The sequence below is a fragment of the Bicyclus anynana genome, chromosome 16 (assembly GCF_947172395.1).
Source record: "Bicyclus anynana chromosome 16, ilBicAnyn1.1, whole genome shotgun sequence".
In the NCBI taxonomy this organism is placed as follows: Eukaryota; Metazoa; Arthropoda; class Insecta; order Lepidoptera; family Nymphalidae; genus Bicyclus; species Bicyclus anynana.
The window spans coordinates 4,485,316-4,513,115 of record NC_069098.1 but is presented as its reverse complement, the minus strand read 5'-3'; the positions used below and the strand labels follow the sequence as shown (position 1 = coordinate 4,513,115).

The 27,800-nt window shown below is 38.9% G+C and overlaps 1 protein-coding gene across 3 annotated transcripts in view; it reads right to left on the bottom strand.

Moving 5' to 3' along the window:
- Window positions 1-5,039: 5,039 nt before the first annotated feature.
- Window positions 5,040-27,800, bottom strand: part of LOC112046692 (amyloid-beta-like protein) — a 181,189-nt gene continuing 158,428 nt past the window's right edge. Inside the window, exons 2-17 of one of the 3 annotated variants that reach the window (XM_024083415.2) lie at window positions 22,324-22,485; window positions 20,702-20,837; window positions 19,486-19,707; window positions 18,524-18,715; window positions 18,038-18,195; window positions 17,199-17,306; window positions 15,905-16,030; window positions 15,109-15,246; window positions 13,913-14,059; window positions 12,438-12,533; window positions 11,834-12,016; window positions 11,074-11,265; window positions 10,293-10,385; window positions 9,411-9,512; window positions 8,495-8,653; window positions 5,040-7,514 (exon numbers count right to left, since the gene is read on the bottom strand). In XM_024083415.2, coding sequence (XP_023939183.2) covers window positions 7,404-7,514; window positions 8,495-8,653; window positions 9,411-9,512; window positions 10,293-10,385; window positions 11,074-11,265; window positions 11,834-12,016; window positions 12,438-12,533; window positions 13,913-14,059; window positions 15,109-15,246; window positions 15,905-16,030; window positions 17,199-17,306; window positions 18,038-18,195; window positions 18,524-18,715; window positions 19,486-19,707; window positions 20,702-20,837; window positions 22,324-22,485 — 2,325 coding nt within the window. In that variant the 3' untranslated portion in view covers window positions 5,040-7,403. The remainder of the gene's footprint in view (window positions 7,515-8,494; window positions 8,654-9,410; window positions 9,513-10,292; window positions 10,386-11,073; window positions 11,266-11,833; window positions 12,017-12,437; window positions 12,534-13,912; window positions 14,060-15,108; window positions 15,247-15,904; window positions 16,031-17,198; window positions 17,307-18,037; window positions 18,196-18,523; window positions 18,716-19,485; window positions 19,708-20,701; window positions 20,838-22,323; window positions 22,486-27,800) is intronic. The other 2 variants (XM_024083417.2, XM_024083416.2) reach the window with 2 other exon arrangements.

The following is a 27,800-nucleotide window of genomic DNA, read 5'->3' as shown; positions in this document are numbered from 1 at the left end:
ATTTGGCTGAAATTTGGAATGGAAATAGATTTTACTCTGGATTAACACATCTCACACACACGCTACTTTCATCCTGGAAAAATCCAAGGATCCCACGGGATTAGTGAAAAAATTAATCTCATGCGGACGAAGTCGCAGGCGTCTGCTAGTAGTTAAATATTAGATAGGTAGGTAGACTAAATTGACTAACTATAGAATTTTAATTTTACAGTTAACGGCTACCTAATGTTACAAAAAATGTCATAAATCTACAGATTGTTTCTGGCAATTGACATGAATTTTTTGGTAGGTCCTATCCCAAAGATTTAAAAGGTTATCATTACCCTTAGACCTTTTTAATCCACCCCTTTCAGTAGTATCGCTGTAAATATGGAGTAACTTCTCCCGTTTTTCCAACATTTCCCTTCACTGCTCTGCTCCTATTGATCGTAGCGTGATGAAAAGTATACTACAACCTGCCCAGGAGTATGAAGAATAATTGCACCAAGTTTTGTTAAAATCCGTCGAGTAGTTTTTGTTTCTATATCGAACATACAGACAGACAAAAATTTTACTGATTGCATTTTTAGCATCAGTATCGATCACTAATCACCCCCTGATAGTTATTTTGGAAATATATTTCATGTACAAAATTGACCTTTATACAGATTTATTATAAGTATAGATTTAAGAATCTGCGGTAGGAGCATGGACAAACTTTCAGTAATAAAGTGGGGTAGATCTAACCTTCACATCTCCTTATACCAAAAAGTATCAAACAGTTTACTGCGATTTTTATGGGTTATCGCATATGTCAGAAAATTTTGTGATAGTCGATATAATAAAATCGTTTTACATAATATCGGCTTATCACCTTGTCTTTCTGATAACAAGTGACAATATTGAGGATAAGTGCTGTATGCGTAACTAATCGTACGTTTTTAAGTGAATATTAAGAAGAGATTGGTTTTACTAGATGAGTGACGATGTTATGTTATGATTAAATTAAGCAGATTACTTACTTATAGTAGGAAAATAAGCTAATCTTCATCATCCTCATCATCATCATATCAGCCGATGGACGTCCACTGCAGGACATAGGAACTTCCAAACATTTAAATCCTGAGCCGCCTGCATCCAGCGAACCTCTGCGACTCGCTTAATGTCGTCAGTCGTCATCCAGTCGGTGGGGGTCGACCAACACTGCGCTTACCAGTGCGGGGTCGCCATTCCAGCACCTTCGGACCCTAACACTCATCGCTCTTCGAAGTAGGTAATGGCTATGATGATGACAATCAGAAAATATGATCTTTAATGGTACAAAAAAGTGAAACGGACATCCCAACGTGCTTTTTGAGAAATTCCGGCTCCAGAAATCAAACCCAGGACCTTTCCATTCCATATAGTCTTATAATAATTTGACTTCAGAATCTTATGAATTTCAAAATTGGTACCTATGATAGTGATACATAGGTATGTAGGTAGGTACCTACGTATCTCAAAGAATACATACCCATGTCAAAGAATCCTACTAATATTCTAAACGCGAATGTTTATATGGATGTTTGTTTGGACGTTTGTTACTCTTTAACGCCGCTACTACTGAAGCGATTTGGCTGAAATTTGTAATTGAAATAGATTTTATTCTGGATTAACACATAGGCTACTTTTCATCCCGAAAAAATCCATAGATGCCGCGGGATTGGTGAAAAACTGAATTCCACGCGGACGAAGTCGCAGGCGTCCGCTAGTAGGTACCTACAATATATTCCAGAGTAGGTACAAGCAGCTATGGTACTTACACCCTGCCTTACCTTATTTTGTGAAAGCTTTTACCTATTACTTCAAAGCATTTTCCATCCTCACCAATTAATATCTATTCTTAGGTGACCTTTCTACTTCCATACGCAATTCTTAGGACGATCCTTATAAACAAACCTTGTCAACAGATTTTATTTTAAAGGTTAAAGGTTAACAGATAAATACCTACCTTCTCTCAATTAGTAGTTAATTACGACTTCAAAATACCCGAGGTTTGTTTATTTATTCTTCAAGAACAAGTTTTTTTACTAAAAACACTTCTTTTTACTAACAACATTGATGTAAAATGTTCCTAATATTTCAAAATTAGAAAGTCAATTCTAAGTTCAGAGTTTTGAGTGTCGTTACAGTTTACTTTAGAGTTTTATTCTTTTATCTGGGATGCTATAAACTTAAATGGGATGCGAGCAAGCGATTCCATTGACAAAATAAGACACGCATTCCTCAATACTTGTTATCATTCGACATAACTCCCAAACAAAAGGAAAATAGTGAAATACGTATCTACTAACGCCATCTAGTTGAAGATAGTGTTAATATTTGAGACCTTCAGTCGAACTTAGATGTGAACCATTTTTATCATCGCAGTTTGTTTATTCGCCGACAGATGGCGATAATTTCAAATGATGTTAGTAAATAGTAATTTTAACACTTCTTATATGGGTGGAAAATATGTGGTTGAATTTTTGTTTCTATCTGTACAAGTGTACTTTCATTGCAATCTTGAGTTTAACCCGCGTGGTAGCACTCATTCACATGTGATTACAGTACATAGATAAAATAAAACCCATGTTATTTCTTGTAACATCAGTTACCTGGCGCTGAAAGTTCCGTGAAAATTGGTTCAGCCAGATTCGACTAATCTCTGAATAGGCTGGACTGGATGTCACAAGCTGATGTTATAACTTGGGTTAACAAATCTAAGTTGAAATATATCTAATAAATCTAAATCTAGTACGTAACGTTATATAGGCGACTGTCACGGTACCCATGCTGTCTGAAAAACACTTTAGTCGTTGACCGTTGTCGTAAAAGCTACCGTTGGGCTGCGGCGATTTGCGACTATAGTGCACGCACAATAAGTTTGCGCGCGGCCAAAATCGGAATTATTCAAGTGCCCACCATCTTGGCGTCTTTTTCTATCTATTTCAAGGCGGGTAAAAGAGATCAGTAAAGCTGACATATTAGAGTAGTTTACTCTTATAATTTAGTTACCAGTTAGGTAGGTCCAATTTCGAGAAAGAGGTGAACCGTCGAATCCAACTTGGTCGCTAACTATGGGCCTCATAAGAAGGCTCAGAGTCACACAGCGGGCGATGGAACGAGCTATGTTAGGAGTGTCTCTGCTTGATCGAATCAGAAATGAGGAGATCCGCAGAAAAACCAAAGTCACCGACATAGCTCAACGAGTTGTGAAGCTGAAGTGGCAATGGGCGGGGCACATAGTTCGAAGAGCCGATGGACGTTGGAGTCCCAAAGTGCTGGAATGGCGACCCCGCACTAGTAAGCGCAGTGTTGGCCGACCCCCCACCAGGTGGACTGACGACATCAAGCGAGTCGCAGGGATTCGCTGGATGCAGACGGCTCAGTATTGTGATGTTTGGAAGTCCCTACAAAAGGCCTATGTCCTGCAGTGGACGTCCATCGGCTGATATGATGATGATGATGACTCTTATAATATTGATTTTGTAAAGTAGGTACCTATTAGGTAGGTATTTAAACACGGCTCCGAAATAGGTACACCAATTTTAATACAAAATAATAAATGAAATTAGAAACTCAAGTTGAATATATTAGGGACAAATAAGACTTCTTACGGGCAAAGAACGAAATGCCAATGTTTGTCACCGCATGCGGCAACATAATGAATTTAGTCAGAACTTTTTATCGATATTGTGATACTTGTTTTCCTCTTTTCAGTTCATTTCGCTTAGGCAGTCGGGTTTTTTGTTTTTATAATAATATTTATTTTTGCAAAACGATCTTAATTACTATACTTTTGTTACAAATATTAAAAATCATAAGAAACTGAAAGGCGAAAAGTAGTAAACAAAACCTGCTGACGAAATGGCACAGTTAACCAGACCATCACGGCAGACAGCGTTTTCTGGCGTTTAATAAAAAGTAAATATACTATAATAATAATTTGAGTATATTTAAGTCATCAAATACATAATACATTTTAAACGATCTAATAGCACGAAGAAAAATTAAAAAAAAAAGTGTCAACTAGCCTATTGCACCAGTCGTGGGCTTTCTACGACCACGACCGGTCGTGAAGCGACCAATAGGCTAGTTGACACTTTTTATTCAAATGGTCTTAAGTAGTTCATTAACATGCTATTAGATTGAAAAAAAAAACATATTTTTTTCGAGACGTGGTTAGATGAAAATATACTTTTTAAATATGTTTTGACAATACGAGCCAAAACGCCTGTCGGCCATGACAGTCTATATTTAAAATGTTTCATGACGTCACTATAATAAATCCCTTACAAACAGAGTCAAAAAGAAAAAGTGACTAAAAAGAAGAGAAAACTATTAGTAAATAATTAGTTTGACGTTTAGTACATCAAGTGTGTATGACATCACAAACTGGACGACAGTGTTTTTGACGTTTGGAAACTTTGAAGAAATACGTGATTTTTAAATTAAGTTTTATAAAAAAATACTTCAATATTAATTGATATCGATATATTTCGGACCCTTATTACATGTACTACACAAAATTTATATTGTAACTTTGGTTATATATACGTCTATATAATCAAAGTATTGTAATAATTAAGTTTGATATGATTGTAGATGTCTACCTTATGTCTACCCTAATAATGTGTGGCCAGGCCATATTTGCCATCCTATCGGTTGCAATGACCGTGCCGGTCTGTGTGGTCAAATGCAACGTTTCCTTAATCTTCAGTTAACCTGCGGCGCTAAACGTGACCAACGAAATAGACAAATTTCAACCAATAGCGGTGCAACCGGAAATACCGTTATCTCTCTAATTGCGTTGGGACAAATGAGATGATTGAGATGGGAGTGGGACCATCGCCATTGAACAATGTTTTGTCTATTTCTCTACACTTGGTCGCATGTTAACGCCACTGGTCATTGCGCCTAATGGCAGTGGTCGTGGCCATCTAGTTGGCGAGACCGAGGGGATCAGCCCTGCGGGGGCTGTGGTGGTGAATACTCGTAGGATACGATAGGATAGGCGATACGCCAGTAAAACACCAATATTTTAATTCCTATTTATTGATTCAATTTGAACTTCGAACTCACAATAAAATGTAGCACAGGAAACACAAAAAATTTCAAACCATTTATTATAATATCTTCAAAATACGTGAAACAGTGATCTGACGTTACACAAACCAGGGTAAAAACTACTAACATCGAATAATGTTGACATCGAATAATTATTATTTCATTTATTTTATAAACATCGATTGGAATTATCATCAATACCGACGAGAGACAGCAGATTTTGAGCAAAAGTTTTGTTAAAAAAATAAGTGGTCGGCTCGTTACTTAGTTATTAGTAAAAATACAGCGGTTACTTGATTGCAGGATTAAACTTACGTTATACAGTGAGTAAACTTACTTAGATGCCGTACAACTTACAAGCCACGAGCGGGCGCCACCGTATCTCCAGTTACGACTCGAGCAACGCCATCTGTTATTCTGTTCCCGAACTACTGCAGGCATCGTAGTGAAAGGACTCAAAGCGCCGTGACGCGTCTGATATGAATTTCTTAACGTAGCAACGTCACAACGCTTGTAAACAAATAGAATTAAGTGTATATAAATTAGCTTATGTAACAAATAAGCTTAAATGTATATAATACTGAGGCAGAATTACATCTTAACTACGGCGTAACATTAAGGTGGTACCTGGGAATAGACACGAGCACAAGCCCTTACATTAAACGGACGAATGCGATATATAATTATATTTTGCTTTATATCTATGTATCTGACGCTAAAACATCTATATAATGTATTACTTTTGTACATCTACTTATATAATAATCGTACATACACTCACTAAGCTTACTGCTTCGGCATAACCGAGTACCCAATGTGCGCATACATCCGCCATGTTAAATCTCTGATGCACCCATGTTTGACTAGATTATACGAAGCTCTGGAGGCTTCACAACGTAAAAGGGTGGATCCGTCTCGCTTGCACACGTTGAGTACACAGTCCTCTCTTATTGGGAACTATGAGTATTGTCCCGCGGGTAAACGAAGAAATATAAAGAGGAAAGGAGACAGAACACGTCCGAGGTAAATCGTCCCAGACTAAGGAAGGTTTTTCAGTGACTAGAAGATATTCTACGAAGGCAAGACCGTTCACCCGCGCCGGCTTTGCCGCCCGTCCCTTTGCTAAGTACACATAATTATTAAAATATATTTTCGCATTTTATTACATAAAATTCACGTTATGATCTACCTACGTTAGAAAATGAAAGCGGGCTTTAAGAGTATGTAATTTAGGTTCAAAATTTGTACGCGGAGTCTATATACACAGCGTACCATGGACGTTTGTTCCGTTGTTCCGAGTAGCAACAAACAGTACAAATAAGAAAATCTTAGCAATAATCTAAAATTATGCTAATTCCGTACACAAATCTCTAAACTAAATTGACTGATCTTATATTTAGTACCACATTTTTCCAATGTTCCCGAAAAAGAAATTAACTACATAACTATTTAGATATATAAATTCTGAGATTTGAGTACAACTAATTTATGCATTAAATAGAAGAGTTAAATTGCTAAAGTAAGTTCAGTGTCAGTAATAAAATTTTGTTCTTACGGAAAAAATGCGCCTGATATTTGAGGACTGTCCGTTGCCACTCGGAATGCGGTCTCGAAAACTTAATTTAAAGAACTCGACTACAAGGTGACACTTACGAATTATATGACACTAGACGAAACTTAGAGCTATTCTTAAAATTCAAATAAATAATTTGGTGCAAACATAAAAAATAACATATACAAAAACAATATAAATTCTAATATCAAGTATATATTTTGACTGATTGCGAAAATTCGCAAGAAATTATGTTGACTAATCACACAAAGCTTTTAGTATTAAAGTGAATGTTTACGCGCCACCAGGCTCGCTTTGCCGTTTAAACATATCACACACATTCATTCCATAAAGAATTAATTATTCAAGGACATAGATATAAGGACAAGCCACAAAATGGCCCAAACTACGGGATATCTAGCACACATCACAAATCATTCAGGAATTAGATAGGAAAAGTTATTCTAAACCCTATGTCGGTTCTGTTGAGTTTAATTTAAACGTTGTAATCAAATCTAGCTTCTAATCGATAGATGGAGTTACAGATGGTGCTGTTGTACAAAATACTTGGTACTTATTCATAGATGGCGCTGTATTTTAAATTACATTCAATATTAGTGAATATGATTCTATTTGCGATTTTTTGTTCTAGTGTACTCATGAGAACCTCAGGGTTTACGTGCAAGAGTTGAATCCTCAATCACTTGACGTTGCCAATGTTTCCCGAAGAGAGAAAGAGAAGGGGGAAAGGAAGCCTGGTGGTTGGTTGTGGTGGATGAATAGTTTACTCCTTGACTTCGAAGTATTTGTAGGTGGGGTTCTCGTAGCCGTTGATCTGCATGTTAGCTACGTGTCGCTCTTCGGGGGTCGGGGCCACGGCTCCGGATTGCTCGACCTGACGTAAATGAAAATTAGATTAACCCATCTTTTAATTAAGTTTCATTCTCAATGCTTCCTTCGGAAGTGTCTGACATAGATATGCATTATTATAGATTTAAAGTAGATATATTTTATTAAACATAACGTTAAATCTTAGGAGATTAGCAACACCCTCAGATATTGTAATTGACATACTGTTTGGACGTACAACACCGTTCCTTTATTACTTAAGCGTTAGTCACGCTGATATATATGAAATTGTTGTATTCATCAAATCAAATGAAAGCCTCTTCACATTTTCTAAGAATCCAAGAAGACAAAATAAAATTCATTATATTAAACATTCGTCAGCGCAATTTAACAAAAACACATGGCTCCTAAAATTTATAACAGCTTGCCACAACACCTAGTTAACAGAAGTATCAGAAGAAAAACTTAAAAAGTTTCTAATGCAAAAATGTTACCACTCCATACTTTGCTGATACTTCAAAAAAATAGTTGTAATTATATTTCTTTTAAACTTAATGTCACTTAAATTTATCTTATATATTTTAATTTTAATAATTAAACATTTGTATAACTATTAATGGTGAAACATTGTTACCTAATACATAAGAACATCTTTGTATAACTAAATTTAATGTTTCTTGCAAATAAACAATTCTGATTCTGATTCTGATAAAATTACTCTGGTGGTTGTTCTGCAAGATTCTGTACGTTACTCACATTGAATTAGTAAAGATATGGTCTATAACTTTGTTATCAGAAGTTTACACTATCAGCAGTAATGAGTTTTTTTTTTTGAGTAAGTGCCGATGTCTCCATGTGGGACCACTACCGCGTCACCGGGGGGTTTGGGCGAGCGCAGAAACATCGCCTGATGAGACCCGAAGGCTGAAATAAAGATAGAGGGCGGAACGGCTCTCTCTCCTATGAGACTCGGACCTCGGCTTAGAGGGCCATTCGGGACGGTAACCGTGACCTGTCAGTGCTCACCTGCACAAAGCCCTGCGCGGATGGCGCGCGGTCGCGGCGTCGTGCGACAGCGAGCGCGACAGCCGCGGCGGCCGCCAGCGCAGCGCCGCCCACGCACAGCGCGGGGTACAGCGCGCCCGAGCTGTTGCCGCTCGGACTGGGCCCGCGGACTGTGTAGCCCTGCACACAAGTATGACATTTTTTTTTTGACTACAATCTCACCTGATGTATACCATATATATATGTGATGATGGTAAGTGAAAGTTTTGACGGCCTCCGTGGCGCAGTGGTATGCGCGGTGGATTTACAAGACGGAGGTCCTGGGTTCGATCCCCGGCTGGGCAGATTGAGATTTTCTTAATTTGTCCAGGTCTGGCTGGTGGGAGGCTTCGGCCGTGGTTAGTTACCACCCTACCGGCAAAGACGTACCGCCAAGCGATTTAGCGTTCCGGTACGATGCCGTGTAGAAACCAAAAGGGGTGTGGATTTTCATCCTCCTCCTAACAAATTTGCCCGCTTCCCATACTGATCCACCTGACTCGTTTAATGTCCTCGGCCCATTCACAAAGGGATCAACTAACACAGAGCTCTCTAGTGCAGGGTCGTTATTCCAGCACCTTGAGACTTTAACGTCCATCGGCTCGAACTATTCGAACGTGGCAATTGTTATGTAACTCTGTTTTGACAATAAACGTCTTTTATTGTCAAAACAGAGTTACATAACAATTGCCACGTTCTAACAATTTAACTGACAGTCGTTATCTCGTAGTCAGGATAGGAAAGAACGTTTTTCGAGCGATCTACAATCGGCGTTGGGGTCAGGAGTGTATCGGCTTTCACAAAATTAGTTTTCGAGAGCTGTCTCATATAAAGGGCTATTGGAGGGAGAACCAGGTATCTATGTAAGTCCAAGGTTGACTTGATATCGTGTACGTACAGGCTGGGAGTGCTGCAGCTCGTTCTTGAGCGCGTGCGCGGGCGGCGGCGGCGCGCGTTCCTCCGCCTGCTCAAGAGCGGCACGCAGGCCTTCGCCCTCCGTCTGAAACAATGAACCGATATGATATAACCTATTCACTAACTCTGGTCTATTAGCCACCTAATCAAACATCAAATCAGTAACAACCGCATTTTTGTATTCTGAAAAGTCCAGTTTATTTTAAGCCTTAACTTTTATATAATATGATAAATATTCCCGGTCCCCTCCAATTAGTCGGAAAAGCCTGTGTTAGGAGTACGACAATAGTCCAGCAGGCGGGAATCAAATCACCACCCCTCGATGATAAGCTCGGCCCCTTTACCACTGAGTTACTGAGGCTTTAAAGACCATTGTTAGCGAAAATCACAATGGCAAACACTCTAGTTATTAATTTTGATCAATAAATTAACAGTGAATACGAAATGACGTGACTTAAGAATTACTCACAATAGCTAGTTGGTAAATTTCGTGTATTTCCACTAAAGTTACTCAAAGCTAGTAGAGTATAGTCCACACTTGTTTTTTGTTTTTTGCAAGGATAAAATAATTATACCTATTTAAAAGAGAAACTTATAAAAAAGTAGCGGTTAGCAGCGCCATCTCTCGTGTGGAACTTGCTTTACTTCACCAGCTCCTACTAGTTAGTTCACAATTATGCCGTTAAGACTGTACGGATTGGGCGCTGGGCTTACCTGTATTGTTTGATAGTTTATCAGTGTTATTAACTATCATTTGTATGGTTATAGGTTAGTTAGCTAAAATTTCTCATAGATGGCGTGATAAAGTAAAGATGGAGGTGGCCATGGCCCTTATTTTATAGTAGGAATAGTAAATTAAAGTCACCTCGACAGTTGATCGCCGGCTGGAAGTTTCACCAACTTCGCTGGTCTCCGTCTCGCTCTCCGGTGCTTCGGTCATCGTGCTCGTGATGATTTCCTGTGAAGTGCAAAGTAATAAATACTTTTGTGGATTTCTTAATCGATTTTGTTTATTTTTAAATTAAAAAAAAAAACCAACAAAGAGGTTAATTGTGATTATAAAGTTTGGTAAACAATAAGTACGATCTAATTTTGTATTCCACCGAAGTATTGCCACAGAAAACATATGTACAAGGTATTGCAGTGTAATAGACAAAGTACATAATATCTGGATGCACGATTCAAAACACGGGCCACTACATAAAGTAGGTACCTTCTTAGTAGTGATTTTTCACGTTTTGTAACAAACTTTTTTTGTTTTCGAAATTTTCTAAGTTAGGTTCAATCGCGGTTTTCTGGAAAGGATTAGAGGGCACCCTAAGCTTCATGACTCCGGAGCATTGAACCGCCTAGCCCCTGAGTAGCTACGCCATTAGTCCGACCCAGCGCCGGCCCGAAGTAAATTTTAAAATGGAGCGAGATCTAATTATGGCGCCTCTCCACTTTGCTCCTAATTATATGCAGATAACTTATACTAAATTATGAGTGTAAAGTAAGAATAGAACCCGAAGATCTCGACCATACTCTGGGGTCTACGGTTGACTAGGATTAGCCGCTATTTGGCGCCTGGAGCGACTGCTTCGTTCGTCGTATGGACGGGCCGGCCCTGGTCCGACCCCTTTTATTCCTTGGCTTCTATTTCTCACCGTGGTAGTAGTTTCTGGAGTGAAGGCAGAGCGTGTGGTGACGTCACGCACGGACACGGACGCCGCGGGGGAGGGTGAGGCGGAGGGAGCGGGGGAGGTCTGCGTCGTGGACACTGTGGTTGTCTCTTCAGTGTCGCTGACTTCGCTGGCTTCGTCGTCGGTCTCCTCGCTCTCTTTCACTCCGTTTGAAGTCTGAAATAAAAGAGTATTTGATATATTGAAAGTGAGTTAATATTCGAGTAATTATGTACAAGTAACAGGTATCTGCGACCAGTACTTTGGGAGATGCAGGAACATCTTTGAGGCGTTGCAACGGATTACTTAAAAACGCCCCATAAATACGGCACAATTGTGACGTCACAACGAAGTAAAATTACATATACCTTTGTTTATGTTTATGCTTCTTATAAGTAAAGAAGAACTTAAAGTATTTTTAGCTGTCTTATTTTTTCTTATTACAAATACAGCATAGCGAAGTTTGCATCCGTGTTCTATATGAGCGCCCCACTGAAGTTTAAATAAATATAAAATAAAGAAGCTATTTATTCCATATTTACATTTCAGATGTTATTAGTAGTTTGTTAGTAAGTAGTTAGTAAGTTTGTTAGTTGTTTTTAAATTATGTTAGTAATATTTGGTTAGTACGTTCTTTTTCAATATGGATCCCTGAAAGGATAAAGGCCTCCTCCATCTTCTAACTTCCTATTCTTGTCAGAGTTCGTCTTTTCGCTTCTAGCTATCTATCTGAATGAATCCTTACCCTCGCCCGTTCGTTCTGGATGTCCTGTCGCTGCCTCGTGCGCTGGTCTCTCTTGGCAGTGAGCTGTTCTCTGGCGGCCTGCTCGCGCTGCACCTCGGCCTCGATGCGGTCCAGGAGAAGTTCTTCCGCCTCCGGGGTCATTGACATCAGGGATACGGCCATATCGTCTTTGGATTGCATTGACTGGAAATGTAATTGTAATTTTAGATTAGGTGTTCTTGATGGTCAATTTAAAAACAAACTGTTTAGGGACCGTATAATATCACCTATGGATCAACTGGAAAACATAGATTTTTGGACCACAAATATTACACAACTTACTCACTTACTAAATACTTTTTTTTTTAATATTTTTGATTTTAAAGATTTAGCTTGTCATTATCAACCCATATTCGGCTCACTGCTGAGCTCGTGTCTCCTCTCAGAATGAGAGGGGTTATGCCAATAGTCAACCACGCTGGCCCAATGCGGATTGGCAGACTTCACACACGCAGAGAATTAAGAAAATTCTCTGGTGTGTAGGTTTCCTCAGGATGTTTTCCTTCAGGCTTCACCGTTTGAGACACGTGATATTTAATTTCTTAAAATTTAAGATTTAGCTTACCTGAACATAATCTTCAATAGCGGTCCCGATGCTGGCGTAGAGATGCGGGCGGCGGCGAAGCGACGTGAGAGCGCGCTGTAGAGCGCGGTCGGCATCCTGGTCACCATAACGTAATTTATAATTTATGTAAAATATAATCAAAAATATCGGTACTCGTCAAAAAAAAAAACATTTATTTCAAGTAGGCTCAGTATACAAGCACTTTTGATACGTCAGTTAACTATTTGTAAAGATTCTACCACCGGTTCGGAAGGCAGATTCTGCTGAGAAGAAACCGGCAAGAAACTCGACAGTTGCTCTTTTTTAAAAAAAATCATACAATAATATTATAATTACAATTTATGACAACATTACAATTTCTTATAGTTTTACTTCCTGTGTGAAGGTGGAAGCTGATCCAACGGCCTCCAAGCAACTTTGTCATTAAGGAACTCATCGATGGTGTAGTAACCTCGACTAAGCAAATGTTATTTAAACACATTACTTAAAGCTATGCATTGGCAGGTCCATCACAGTCTTGGGGATCTTGTTATAGAAGAGTACACCCAAACCTACAAAAGATTTTTTTACTCTTTGGAGACGATATGCAGAAATAACTAACTTATGCCCGTGTCCAGTAAGACGTGGGTTTAGAACTCCTTTTCGTTTGTACAAATTAATATTTTGTCTTACATAGATTATGCTGCTATATATATAATGAAGCCTAAAAACTAAATCCAATTACAGAGATTGCGATCCATATATAGCGATTATTATCAAAAAAATGGTGTTATATTGGTAACAATCGCTATATTTGGATCACATACACATATGGATGTGTTGAGTAAAGCAGTGCTGCCGTACCATGACATTACACCGTATGTCCCGTTTATGTAATGCATGTAATATACAATGCATACACCGTATTATCGTGTATGTTATGTTTATTACCGTATATATTATTAATATTTTTTCTTTATGCTTTTTTGATTCCTTTGTTGTTTTTGTGAAATAAAAATCTTTCTTTCTTTCTTTCTTAGGTAGGTCCAGGCATTTCAATATTTTTTCAAGACAAGAAACACCAAGAAATGCGTTTATTAATAACAAATTACACACTAAACATTATTTCTAACAAATAACTAAAAGCAAAGAACATTTTGTAGATACAGTGTTTTGCCATGGCATGGCAGAGGGTTGGAAACGTAAATTAACCACCATTCGGTTCGTTCTAAGCGTAACATCCGTGGCATAATTTTATCTCACATCAGCCGATGGATGTCTTTTGCAGGTAGGCCTTTTGTAGGCATTGCTTTTGCCTTGAATTTGCCTGGTTGTAGGGACTTTTGATTTGACTTAGCTTTTGCAATCAATCAATCAATCAATCAAAAATCATTTATATCAAGTAGGCTCAGTTTACAAGCACTTTTGACACGTCAGTTGACTATTTGAAATAACTTAATAATAATATCTAATAATAATGCCTTTGCCTGGCGTACCTGCAGTCTATCAGCAGCGCTGGCGCGCTCGGCGGCGGCGGCCTCTCGTCCGGTGGCGGCGGCGCGGCGCCAGGCGGCTAGGGCTCCGCTGCGTTCAGCTGCCAGAGCTCGCACCAAGCGCTGCAGGCACTTCTGCACACGGTGAGCCTGCGAATATCATGGAAAAGCTATTGAACCCTAATTACTTGAGACAAAAGGTTCATAATCACTCGCCCATATCGAGTCGTTTACAACCTTTTGTTATTGTTTTATGTCGAATTTCGTGGAATAAAAAACACGCATGTAGGTGCTCTCAGAATAGTCTGGAATCATTCTAATTGGTATAAATACGCGGCGGACATCTCGCTCGGGGCAGTTTAATTTCGGAACGAAGTAGAGTAACATCTAGTGATACCAGCGATACAAGTGAACTCAGCTACGATTTTGGAAAACGAATTGTCTACGTTTGGGAGTGTACTCGGATTCAGGAGTGGATTATAGTCTCATACGAGTCTACAGGTGTTTCAATCCAAATCTTCGAACTCCAGTTCGTAACACTATCATGTCAGACTAGCTAATAAGTTTATCGTAGTTGTGGAAAAAATGGAAATTTTGTCATCTTTAGCAGACTTATTTTGTCATCATCATTCGTCTAATTACCAACCCATATTCGGCTTACTTTTGAGCACGAATCTCCTCTCAAAATAGAGAGTTTAAGCTAATAGTCCACCTACCCAATGCGCTCGCTGACCCAATGCGGAATAGCAAACTTCACACACGTAGAGAAATTAGAAAGTCAGGTACGCAGGTTTCTTCACGATGGTTTTTTCTGATGGATGATGATAATTTTTCCTTCGCCGTTTAAAGTATAGCATTCATAAGTGAGATTATACAAATCTCTTCCATGTATAAGACTTAATGCATAGAGTATAGCGAGTTATAATCACGTAAACATCGAGGCAATACAATGAGAAGACTTAAACGGACCAAACCATTTGAGTTAGAGTTTAGTGACTAGTGATAGTGTATTGTTAAGATTTTGTTACATGGAAGATCACGTGAACAAAGTAACCTAAAGACGTAATAGTTAGTGAAAGACTAATATTAAGCTATTGGACATTATCTTAGTTTAATAATAATAGGGTAGATCGTAATTTTATGAAGTACCAAATTGGAACTTTACAATAGAGAAAAAAAAAAGTTATAATCATACTTACATTAGGAGGAGTGTCGCGGAGAGATCGGGTGTAGCAGGAGAGAGCAGTGCGACGTCTTTGAGCAAGATGAGCCAGCACGCGCTGCTGGTGGAGGGCCGCCAGACGACGACGTTCTGACACGCCCTCTTCTTCCAGGGACTGGAAACAACAAATCATTGTCACTGCATTGGATACTATTAGAAGATGCTTGATCTGGACATCGGATTCACCACGACTCGAAAAGTAATATAAATTATTTATAAATAATGTTACCATGTTGTGGAGAAAACGAAACACTTGTGGCGCCTAGCCTCCTAACCTTGTACTATTATATATTCTGTGGCCTAACCATACGATTATAATAATAGTACCTACAAGGTTAAGGTACAAATCAACATATCGGTTGTCTATCGTGACACCGAGCATTGCATTAAATCACGCGGTCGAGGACTTCCAATTAACTGTTTCTTCTTTAGTTCCAAACTCTAGTGAATAATTCGTATTCACTATTTTGAGTAGAAAAATATGAAAAAACAATAATTAACTGGAGAAAGAATATAATAAGGAAATTAAACTAACCTATAATAATAACTACACAAATCACGTCCACGTCCAATGGTGGCAAAAATGATGGCTATATTCTGGCGTTGGACAGCCAGGCTGTGATCCTTTGCGCGAATCCGATCATTTGAAAATGAGCCAGCCCTGTCACCAGTCGAGGCAACTAGCCGCGGTAAATTAATTCCGATTTCTTTTAGTACATGCGACTCCATGGTGCAAGGACTCCACGAGAAAAGGAACAAATATTTATAATTACCTGGATATTAGCCTGGAATTTAGCGGTCATGCGTTGGCGGAAGGTTTGAGCGGCCGTTGGGTCAGAGGCCATCATTTGCTGGTAGCGGTCTTCTAGTTCAGACCATTCACGCATCACTTTGGTGATCTGGAAATGTACAAAGTAAATGAATGATCTGGAAATGTTAAAAACAATGTATTCACCGTTCAGTGGAAAATTTATGATAATAATTATAAAAAAACGGTTTTATAAAATTTCGTTTTCGAAGCATGAAAACAAAATGAGCCCAAACTGGATAGATTTATCTTTTAACTATCATGATTGTTATTTATTCTTTTAATTTCTTCAATAGGTATATCACGTTTAAAATACCTTATTATGGTATTGTGGCCAGAGACGCAAAAGCGAACGAAAGGGTTCCTTAAATTACGAGTACGCTTCCAATATTTAACCTACACAATACTAAAAGGGAAAATTAAGAACAAGTTGAAAGTTTGTGAAGCTGCCATGATTTAGTTTATGAAGTTTAGAATTTGCGTAATTCACACAATAAACGAAGACTTCATAGAAATGGTTTACTAAAGTATCCAAATATGAAAACTACTAGCCTCTGATGACGTTTGCAAAGTTTAGAAAGTATAAGTGCGTATTTCAGAGAATGAGTTTTCCAAATCTTGTCTAAAATACGCACTTCTGAATTACCACTGAGTCTTAGTTCGCTACTTGGTTGACCGCAACTTTGTGTTCCACAAATCCAGATTTAAATTAATCTGTTTGAAAGTTTAAGCTTCCAAAACTTTGGGTAACTTCTTCTGAGTTATATTAGCAATGTATTGTGAAGGGTAAGGAGAACCATCTTTGTAAGAAAAGTGTCTGTCAAAATGCATACACTCTACTATTCTATTCTACCCTCAAAGTATACATAATTTATACTTTGAGGATAGAATTTCAAGAATACTTCGCTTTCCCAACGACTGCAATCCCCGTTTGACACTGGTCAACTGCAACTACCGTCTAGTCAGATTTTGAATAATTTACGATTTAGCAGCGGATTTCTCAATTCTGTCTACAGCAGACCTGGTCTTATAGAACCTACTATCGCCTAAAGCTCAAATTCTGTAAATATGTGTCTACCATGTATTTTAACTTTTTTAATGTATCACATCCTTCGTAAAAGGCTCACAATCTACTCGTAGTATCAAAATCCTAAATTGAGATGGACCATCTTGTTCAGCGTCACATAAAGATCGAACATTATTTATGGCTTTAATTTGGCCATAATATTGGCCAACGCGAAGGCGAGCACAAAACTGACCTTTTCACGATGAGTTTCTTCAAGGCGTTGCTGGGCGTCCTTGTAGCTCTGGTGTTCGGTGCGCGGGTCGAAGTGCGAGAAATAAGGGTCAGAGGTGGCGGTCGATGCCTGCACAAAATGTACCGGTTATCTTTAATGGTGACAATACTCTGGATTATGGAAAAGGTGATAAATATAAAATTTAAAGGAGACTGAACATTTTGAGCCCAGCACGTTACAGAAAAAAAAACAACGAAAAATCCTAATCAAAATTCACCAACAATTAGAATTCACTCTTTATTAAAATTTTTCGAGTGTGTTTTTTTTTTGTTGAAATCATGCATTTTTTATTGTAGGTACTTTACATATCTGGATTAAGCTGTCAATCAAACTTAAATTAACACAGTCTAAAACTGATACTGTTATTATTTAATATGTGACACTAATTTTGAAATTGCGAGGGTTCATTCATAAAATCTGGACCCAGCAAAGTGTAAAAATTATAGCATCGTTTCTAATTCCCGATTTTAGATCAACATTTTTAAAGTAGCGTAGAACGCAGAAGTCAAAAAGCTTGTACTCTTTGCGAGCTCTATTAGGCAAGTTACTACCGTAGTAGTGGTCGTGGTCGAAGTGGTAATGGTAGATCAGCAGATGACTCGGGGCGGAGCTACACGGCGTCGTTTTGCGTTGATGTAGTCGTCGTCACGACTAGTGGTATTACTTACAGTAGTAGTGGTCGTAGTGGAGGTGGTAGTGGTAAACGTTGTGGAGGGCGCAGCAGACGACTCGGGGCGCAGCCAGGCGGAGTCGTCACCGTCGGTGTAGTCGTCGTCGTCACAAGTTATAGTAGTACTTACCGTAGTAGTGGTCGTAGTGGAGGTGGTAGTTGTAGACGTTGTGGAGGGCGCAGCAGACGACTCGGGGCGGGGCCAGGCGGAGTCGTCGCCGTCGGTGTAGTCGTCGTCTTCTGCGTCGTCGTCACGAGTCAGGTCCGCGTCTTCGTCTTCGTCCATATCTGTAATTATTGATTTATGAGCTCACGTTGCTTCAATCTTAACTATGAATTCTATGGATAAATTTGGAAATGCAAATGTTAATTTGTTGTAGTATATAGGTAAAAATAATAATTTTCAAATTCTACTAAACACAAATGGAGCTGTTGTCAAAATCTACCGTCTTTAAAAATAATGATGAACCATTTTAAAATATGTCGTCCTGTGTACATAAAAATAGTTTTTAAAGATAAAAACATTAAATGAAATTTTAGTCATGTTGATACACTTGTGTGTATATTTTTGCAGATGTAATAAATAATGGATTTTTAATTTTAAAAAATAAATTACCATCATCAGCATCGTCGTCGTCGTCATCATCACTCAGGTTGAGAGACTCGTCATCATCATCGGTGAGCGTGTCTTCATCATCCAACAGTTCATCATCCCGTTCGTCCATAGCAGCGGATGCAGCCAACATTTCTTCACCGCCAGGGCTTACTGGCACGCCCACATCCATTGGTTTGTGCATTTTCACGTTTTCTGGAAAATTAATTAATTGATAAAGGAAAAGTCCGACGCTGGGCCCACTTTTGGGAAACTCTTTTCAGAACGATACAGAAATGAAAAATGAACCAACAATCTTGTATTTTTATCTATTAGATACTCTCTACTTTACCGTTATTTGTTTCTATTGCCAAAGAACACGGTATATCTGAGAGTTTGGTTGCCGATGTTTTTATAGGCACACGAGGTTTACGGGTAGTGGAATGAAAGACGAGTCTTTCTAACTTGTCCAGTGAAGTCTCAGCTTCTCCCGTCAGGAACGAAGTTCATCTTATTCAAAAAACGCATTTTGTTACTTGATGATTGCTGCCAGATCTTTTTATTCTATTATAAGGCCCATAAAGGAACATTGTTCCAAAAACTAACCCATATAATGTTTTAGGCAGTAAACAAATTCAACGCCAGAGAGAAATTCCACAGGGCAGGAGCATAGCCAAGGTGCGGAGTTTCTAACTGCGCTGGGTGCAGGTATGACGTACCGCCAATCGATGTAGCGTTCCGGTGCGATGCCGTGTAGAAACCGAAAGGGGTGTGGATTTTTATCCTCCTCCTAACAAGTTAGTCCGCTTTCATCTTAGACTGCATCATCACTTACCACCAGGTGAGATTGGAGTCAAGGGCTAACCTGTAAAGAATAAAAAAGAAGGCGCTGCTGGCGGTGGCCTTCCAGCGAGAGAACTGCCAGCAGCGACTCTGGTTGTGGAAGCGGTCTAATAATCTCTGGTACCAATGACAATTAAACTCACCCTTAAAATGTTTAGGGCAGCACACAAATTCGACGCCAGAGAATAAACTGATTCCACAGGGCAGGAGCATGGCGAAGGTGCGGAGTCTGAGGCCGCGTTGGGCGCAGGCGCGGCCAGCGGTGGCGTTCCAGCGGGAGAACTGCCAGCAGCGGCTCTGGTTGTGGATGTGGTCGAACAGACAGCTCTCGGGTACCAGCAGCGCGTCCGATTGGAATGGGCCTTCTGCGGCAAATAAACTTTGTAGATGACGGGAACATTTTATACACTAACTAAAAGACAATGGATGACTCGACTGCCTCTTTAATAGCTCATGTAGACCCGCGCCTCGTACAACGTCTCGTACCTCGACGCGTTCTCACCTCGCGTGCCATATAGTAACCGAGTGACGAGGACCGAGACGAACTACGAGCGCACTGTTTACACACTCGGCGCGAACTTCGCCTCGCGACTCATTCGCCGCTCGCGCGAGAGTGTAAATGAGGTATTAGGGCAGGATATTTTCAGTAAAACCTCTTTTCTCGTACTTAAAAAATTAGTGGTTTTAAGAGTATGTGACCGTGGTGGCTTAAGAAACTAGCTATTGGGAATTGGATCTCAAGGGTCCAGGCTTCAATCGTAAGTTTTCCCCATCCCACAGTCACCTGACAATTATTTTCGTAGTAATTCTTCGATACCATTTAAGTTTGATTTTCAACAGTGTTCTTCGAAGGGTTGCCAAGTATTAGCTATTTGGCAACCTTGACTTAGGACTGAGGATTATTATTCATTATGCCAGGATTGCCAGGGAAAACACGAAAAAGACGATTACGACTGCTAGCTCCGCTATCACGCTGTAAGCTCCATAGTTATTTATGATTAGATTCGGGGCTGACAAACTCTCAGGTTTTATAAAACCACGAAAGTCTGGCTTGCTTTACAGAGCAGAGGCATTTTTGGCAGGTGCCAGAAATTGTCAGACAAAAAAAAAGTTTTATTACTATATGTGGATGGTCTTAAGGAAGGTGTTTAATGTGGTGCTAACATGCGACCAACTATAGTACCTCGTAAATAGAAATAGACAAATTTCAACCAATGGCGGCGCTACCGGATATACAGCTACCGCTAATTACGTTGGTACGAAAGAGATGGGATTGTGACAACTCCGCCGCCATTGGACGACATTTTGTCTATTTCTCTACACTTGGTCGTATGTTAGCACATCTGGAGGCGTACGTACCAAGACAGCGGAAGGGCTTCACCCATCGAGTGACCTTGCACTTGGCTGCATTTCCGGAGCCCAACTTGCACCAGTTGCTGACCTTGACGTAGTGGGACGCCTCCACGATATTGGTGATGTCGTGGCTTGGATATACCTAAATAAACAATGAGACGTTTAAAATGACAAAGAAATCACAAAGCACAATGTTACACAACGGGTTACAGGGAGCCGCTGTACCAACAAATAAATTAGAAATTAAGGTAGAAATCGTATGTCATTTCATAACTTATTTATTTAAAATTATGTATTGTTTGTTTATAAAATATATTAACCATATCTAATTGTTCTAAGCTTATTAATCAAATTTATTTTCATTAATTAAAGAAGAAGTTAATTATAATTATTATTAGGTGTTAAATGACTAGTGATTTATACCCTCATTTTTAATTTCTTTGTTGGTAAACAGTACTCATCAAGAAAGGCGTATAGAATGTGATTATAGAACGTCGTGAATAAATACTTAATAAATACATTATTAACTGGCTAAAACGACTGAACTTAATAAATTTACATGAATTTCAGAACTATCTAGGAATATTCAAGTTGAAGTATAATGCATATTGCTATTGCAAATGTTAAATCTAAATAAGTGTTATTTCTTTATTCTTTCTAAACGTCTCGATTTTGTGAACAAACAGTATTTTAGACGTATTTGTAGAATATTTTATTATCGCTTTAACAATTAGTTTTTCCATAGATTTTGTTCGAAAACTAGTAGACACTAGTAGGGTATTTAACTGAAGGAATAGTTTTCCATTTTGGCACGACTAAGTTGCACAAATTCGATTGTTGAAGAGGAATCATCTATGTAGCAAACAAGGAAAACTTTGCCCATAATCGAGGAAGTTTTCGTGCAGTCAAGTTACTTGAACTGATAGAATATTCTATTTTACACCATAGTAAGTACTTTATGTAAAAGTTTCATCGTCTCGAGCTTTGGTTGGGCGTTTTGTTGGTTTTAACTTTTTACAAAGTTAGTTATACTTACTTACTATGTATGAAATCTTTGTTGACTTAGGATTTATTGTTTTTGTTATAAAACTGATTACTTAGTAAGCTCATGTGTTCTGTAAACTTGGATTTATCTAGGGCAATGTTCTTCGATATGTTATTTACTAATTTGTTTCTGAACATATTGAGTGAGTCATGTTCGTTCACTTTATCACATCACTATTTTTAACCGACTTCCAAAAAGGAGGAGGTTCTACGTTCGGCTGTATGTATGTTTTTTTTTGATTTAACAAAAAAATGGTATTACAGGAAACTTCAGTGGAGATCGCAGAATTCATTATTCGATAAAAATCCATGGTTCATGCGAGATTTTTAAAAAACTGAATTTCAAGCTAAAAAGTTGCCGTTTGTTAGTTAAAAGTATATATATGGTAAATATTTTTTTTTTATATTAGTAGAGTAGAACTAAGATTTCTGAACATTGCAGTCCCTGGAGGTAAATCCTGAGGCCGCTAAAATCGCTGGCTTGACATAGTAAAAGCCGACTTGAGAGCCCACAAACTTAAGAAGATATCTCAAGATCGGGCAAAGTGCTGATCACGCTAGGAAGATGAAGAAGAAGAACTAACCTTCTTGCAATAGTCAAGGATTTCCATCTTGTCCTTCAAGCAGTTGTGCGGTTTGGTGGTGAGGTCGGGCGTCCAGCGGCCGGCAGCTGACATGTACTGCGGGTGGTAGGTCGCCCCTGCCTCGCATAGCACTGCTACCTGCGGCTCTGCACCGCTGGTTGCCTGGAACAAAACACTAATGGTTATTCATTGTCATATTTCGTCGTTATCAACCCATATTCGGCTCACTGCTCGAGCTCGAGTCTCCTCTTAGAATGAGAGGGGTTAGGCCAATAGTCCACCACGCTGGCCCAATGCGGATTGGTAGACTACACCCACGCAGAGAATTAAGAAAATTCTCTGGTATGCAGGTTTCCTTACAATGTTTTCCTTCACCGTTAGAGACACTTGATATTTAATTTCTTAAAATGCACAGAACAGAAAAGTTGGAGGTGCATGCCCCGGATCTGAATCGAACCCACACCCTCCGGAATCGGAAGCAGAGGTCATATCCACTGGGCTATCACGGATACGTTGTCCGTTTGTCATATTTACTTCTTCAAAATACAGAAAACACCAGAAACCACGTTCAGCCGTCATTATAAGGGCGCTTTTCCACCAGAGATGTGCTACTCTACGTTGCTATGAATGCGTTTGATATCCACCAATCATATTCAATGGTGCACATAGCTTAGCAGTGGTGGAAACGGATTCAACTAAGATATGTTTTTTTTTGTAAGGATGCGTGTTAAGGATGGCTGCTATGGGCCGTCGCGAGTGGGTAGCTATGTGCAGAGGAGAGTTAGTATGCTCGTATCTTCATGGTGCATCTTCCTTGTACAGCTACAAAGCTTAGTATTGGTGGAAAGCTTTCACGTCTTCGCAGAATCTCTGGTGGAAAAACACACTAAAGGCAGCATTGTGTCCAAAAATTGTACCTGTCTAATACGTCACACAACTCTGCATACTCTCTCTCTAGTCGGTCCCTCATGACTGAGGATCGTGACCACCTTGGCGAGTCATCGTTTGCTTTACAATGCTCCTCCATCGAGTACGGTCGCTGGCCATTTGGACGGCACTGTAAAAGGTTCGGGCTCCTGCTTCCTTTAGAAGATCGGACCATCGGGTTGGAGATCTACCTCGTGGCCGTTTGCCTTCCACATTTCCCACCACAATAATTTTTTCCAAGTTTTCGTTCCCACGGCGTGTGATATGTCCAAAATAACGGAGGATGCGCTGTAGACAGATGGTTGAGAGACGTGTTTTAATTTGAAGCTGTGAAAGAATTGATACATTTGTGCGTTTGGCAGTCCACGGTACACGTAACATTCGCCTCCAACACCACATCTCGAACGCATCAATTATTTGTCTTTCTCTGGCGTGAATAGTCCACGTCTCTACACCATACAGGAAAATCGGAAAAATAAGTGCCTGAACCAGGCGTGTTTTGGTTCTGTTTGTGATGCTTCGATTCTTCCAGATGTTTACTAATTTCGTCATCGCATCCCTAGCTATTGCTATTCTTCGCTTAATTTCGCTTAATAACTCTGCATACACAGAATGACTAATCGCTTGTTCGTGAAATTACACCAAAAAAGAGTAATTTCGACGGCTTAATTTATATGCGCGATCAAACCTTCTGGATTTTTTTTGTATTCTGATCTTAAATAATTGGAATAATTTTTAAAAATCAGTAGTATCAGTGTTCGTATCATCTAAAATTACGCGAGTTGGATTAAAAAATAGTCGTACTTGATCCCGATCACTAGCTATAGCTTTTACTGTTCTGTGTTCCTATTTTTTAAGATTTAATTACAAATGTATAGTTTTGAGATTATTTCTGATACTTGTGGTCTATAGTGATGTTACTTACTAAATTATTTCTAGGTTAACGGGAACCACCTTATGATATATTAGTTTGTTTGTTTGTTAAACTTTCACACCTAATTATGCATATTTCTAAAAAAACGATTTTAAAAGGTCTGCTTTGAAACCAGTCATTATTTTTTAATTATATAAGGTCCTTTTTTAAAATTTTCAACAATGTTAATAGAATACAAAATAAACAAAACACTATTAAAAATTAAAAAAAAATATTATATTATTGTCTACGGTTTCTTCAAAGATAATATTCTTTGCTACTCGAATATTGTAACAGATCTATTCTCGAACGAAACCAGACGGGTATGTTGAACTGATAGTGTCTGGATCTTTATGTCTAGACGGTCGACTGAGGAGGGTCGAATTAGGATACGCGGGTACACGAGATCGATATAATGGTGCTAAATATTAAATAAGGATATCTACTGTTCTATATCTTATTCGCAGCTTGGTAATCGGATTATAAAGGTTATTTGATACGTTTAAAGCTCTGGGGTTTGTTACCTTTATTTTTAGGGTGTGTGCACACCTTTTGTAATTGATATTCTTCTTTTAGTGCCTTTTTTATTTTTTTTTTATTATTTACAATTTAGCCCTTGACTACTATCTCACCTGATGGTAAGTGATGATGCAGTCTAAGATGGAAGCAGGCTAACTTGTTAGGAGGAGGATGACAATCCAAACCCTTTTTCGGTTTCTACACGACATCGTACCGGAACGCTAAATCGCTTGGCGGTACGTCTTTGCCGGTAGGGTGGTAACTAGCCACGGCCGAAGCCTCCCACCAGCCAGACCTGGACCAATTAAAAAATCTCAATCTGCCCAGCCGGGGATCTAACCCAGGACCTCCGTTTTGTAAATCCACCGCGCATACCACTGCGCCACGGAGGCCTCTCTGACTATCCAAGGTACAGTTTCGTATAATAAATAATAACATAAAAAAGGCATTTATTTCTTACAGAAGTAATACTAGTTTACAAAGTTTGATAAAGTTTATAGTTTAATAGTATAAAAAAAAATAAAGTTTATTATTTTAATAGTTAGTGCTTTTAGTTTTATTAAATCAGTTTTATTTAGTTTTATTAAATCAGTTTTATTCAGTTTTATTTAGTTAGGTATGTTAATACTATAGTCTGGCAAGTTGGTTGATGACACTTCCATCAGTCTGCGCGGGCTACTTCGTTCGTAACACTCCCGATGGTCGTGTAGCGGGCGTGTAGCGATGAATAAAAAAACCCACGACTGATTCACCTCACTTCTCCGCATGCACGATTACACACCAGCGCAGTCTTTACCCCGTCGCCCGCATATCATGGGAGCGTCATGAACGACCTTGCCAGACTATATATGCATCTACTGTCAGGTAAAGAGTTTCTACATTGAAATAAATTACAAAAAATATAATTCAAAAAGGCAATTATCACGCAAATTGTACTCAAACAAACTTCGCAATCATAAAAACGAAGAAAATTTTTATATTTTATATATTACCTTTTGTTACCTTTAATAAAACATCAGGTAAACGTAAAACGACCAACATTCAGCTGGCTTTTTAATTAAAAACTCACGTTACTTTTTGTAGGCGCTACTTGAAAGGTTTATTTTATATATTAGGTTAATTAAGCCTATTTTGAATTTCAGTGCCTACATTTTGTCAGTCAAATGGCATTTTAAAATGAGATATACAGTGTTAAAAAAAAGATATTTATATAAAGTTCTCCTATTAGTTATCACTTATCCTCCTAACAAGTTAGCCCGCTTCTTAGACTGCATCATCACGTGAGATTGTAGTCAAGGACTAACTTGTAAAGAATAAAAAAAATCCTGTATAACATCACTGGAATAATGTCTCAAACGGTGAAGGAAAAACATCGTGAGGAAACCTGCATACCAGAGAATTTTCTTAATTCTCTGCGTGTGTGAAGTCTCCCATCCGCATTGGGCCAGCGTGGTAGACTATTGGCCTAACCCCTCTCATTCTGAGAGGAGACTCGAGCTCAGCAGTGCGCCGAATATGTAGTGGGTTAATAACGATATAATATAATATATAGTGGGTTAGTAACGATACTATACTATGCATACGTTTTGCTAATAACTCGTCTGAGATAAATACAGTTATTTTCTTTCTATCTTGCCCTTTAAGTCAATTTATATGATTAAGTATGTAATTTCCGTCCTAATAAAGAAACAGAAACAAAAACCATTAAATACATTATACTTCCCGGTTGCCCTAATCGAGATCAAGTTGAACGCCCTATAAATGACTCCATTAGTAGTCCGATATCCCCATGTTTGCCTTTTCATTGAATGAAACACAAAACCCTAAGTTACTCAACAAACCGATTGGAAAAGTAAATCCGAATAGAATGGCCATAAATTTTTTATCCGACACCGTGTTTGTATTCGGGGACCCTTTTTTGTCGGCCATTTTCCCGTTCCGCGGATCTAGTGCGAGCCTGGGTCATGGACTGTATATTCATCTAATCCTGATCTGACTGCTACCAGTTTTTATCTGGGCCGATAGAATTTTGTTTCTTTTTTGCCACCGTTTACGCGCTATGAATAGAACAGTTGGTTTTTTAAATTGGAGCTGACATCAATGATCATCATCGTCATCATTATCAACCCATGTTCGGCTCACTGCTGAGCTCGAGTCTCCTCTCAGAATAATAGGGGTTAGACCAATAGTCCACCATGCTGACCCAATGAGGCTGGCAGACTTCACAGACGCAGAGAATTAAGAAAATTCTCTCGTATGCAGGTTTCCTCACGATGTTTTTTCTTCACTGTTTGAGACACGTGATATTTAATTTCTTAAAATGCAACTGAAAAGTTGGAGGTGCATGCCCCGGACCGGATTCGAAGGATGCGTGCTTGTGATTAAATAAATCCATTGGTATATTACGACTCGAGAATTCGACATCAAAGATGAATAATTAAAAGAAAATACTAACGAATAGTACGGGCTTCTTTCTGGTAGATAATGGTATGAGGTATAGCATTTTAAAAGAAAAAACCATCTGTCAAACTAGAGAAATAAATAAATGCTAAGGCTTAGAATAGGCGTAGAATCAACATTTTCATAGAAATGTGGCAGGAAAACATGCAATTGTTTAAAATCTGAACACTTAAGCTGACCTATCCTAATAACTATACAAATCATGCCCACTTGGAGTGGTGGCAACAATACTGACTGCATTTCCTCATTGGACAGCTAGGCTGCCTTTGCGCGAAATATCAGCTAGCACTTCTGTCAAATATTTAATAATATCAATTTGTAGTAAGATCTACTTACTTACTCATCACAAAGACAAAATAAGTGAGTAATCAAGAAAAACATAAATATTAACAAACATTAAAAATGACATATTATTTTTAATATCATAATTCCCACATAACGATCATCACATCATCGGGGTGTAAGGGGGAGGCTAGTACCAGTCAGTCTCCCCAACTGCCAACCTCACCTGCTCGTGGTGCACCCTGCAGATGGACCGACGAGGCTCTGGCGACCGACGAATGGCGGTATATCCATTCCCACAGGCTAGATTACGAAATGCCTCAGGCCGGTGTCGGGCAGCAGCGACACCGGCGCGAGTAATCTAGCACTGCGCTGA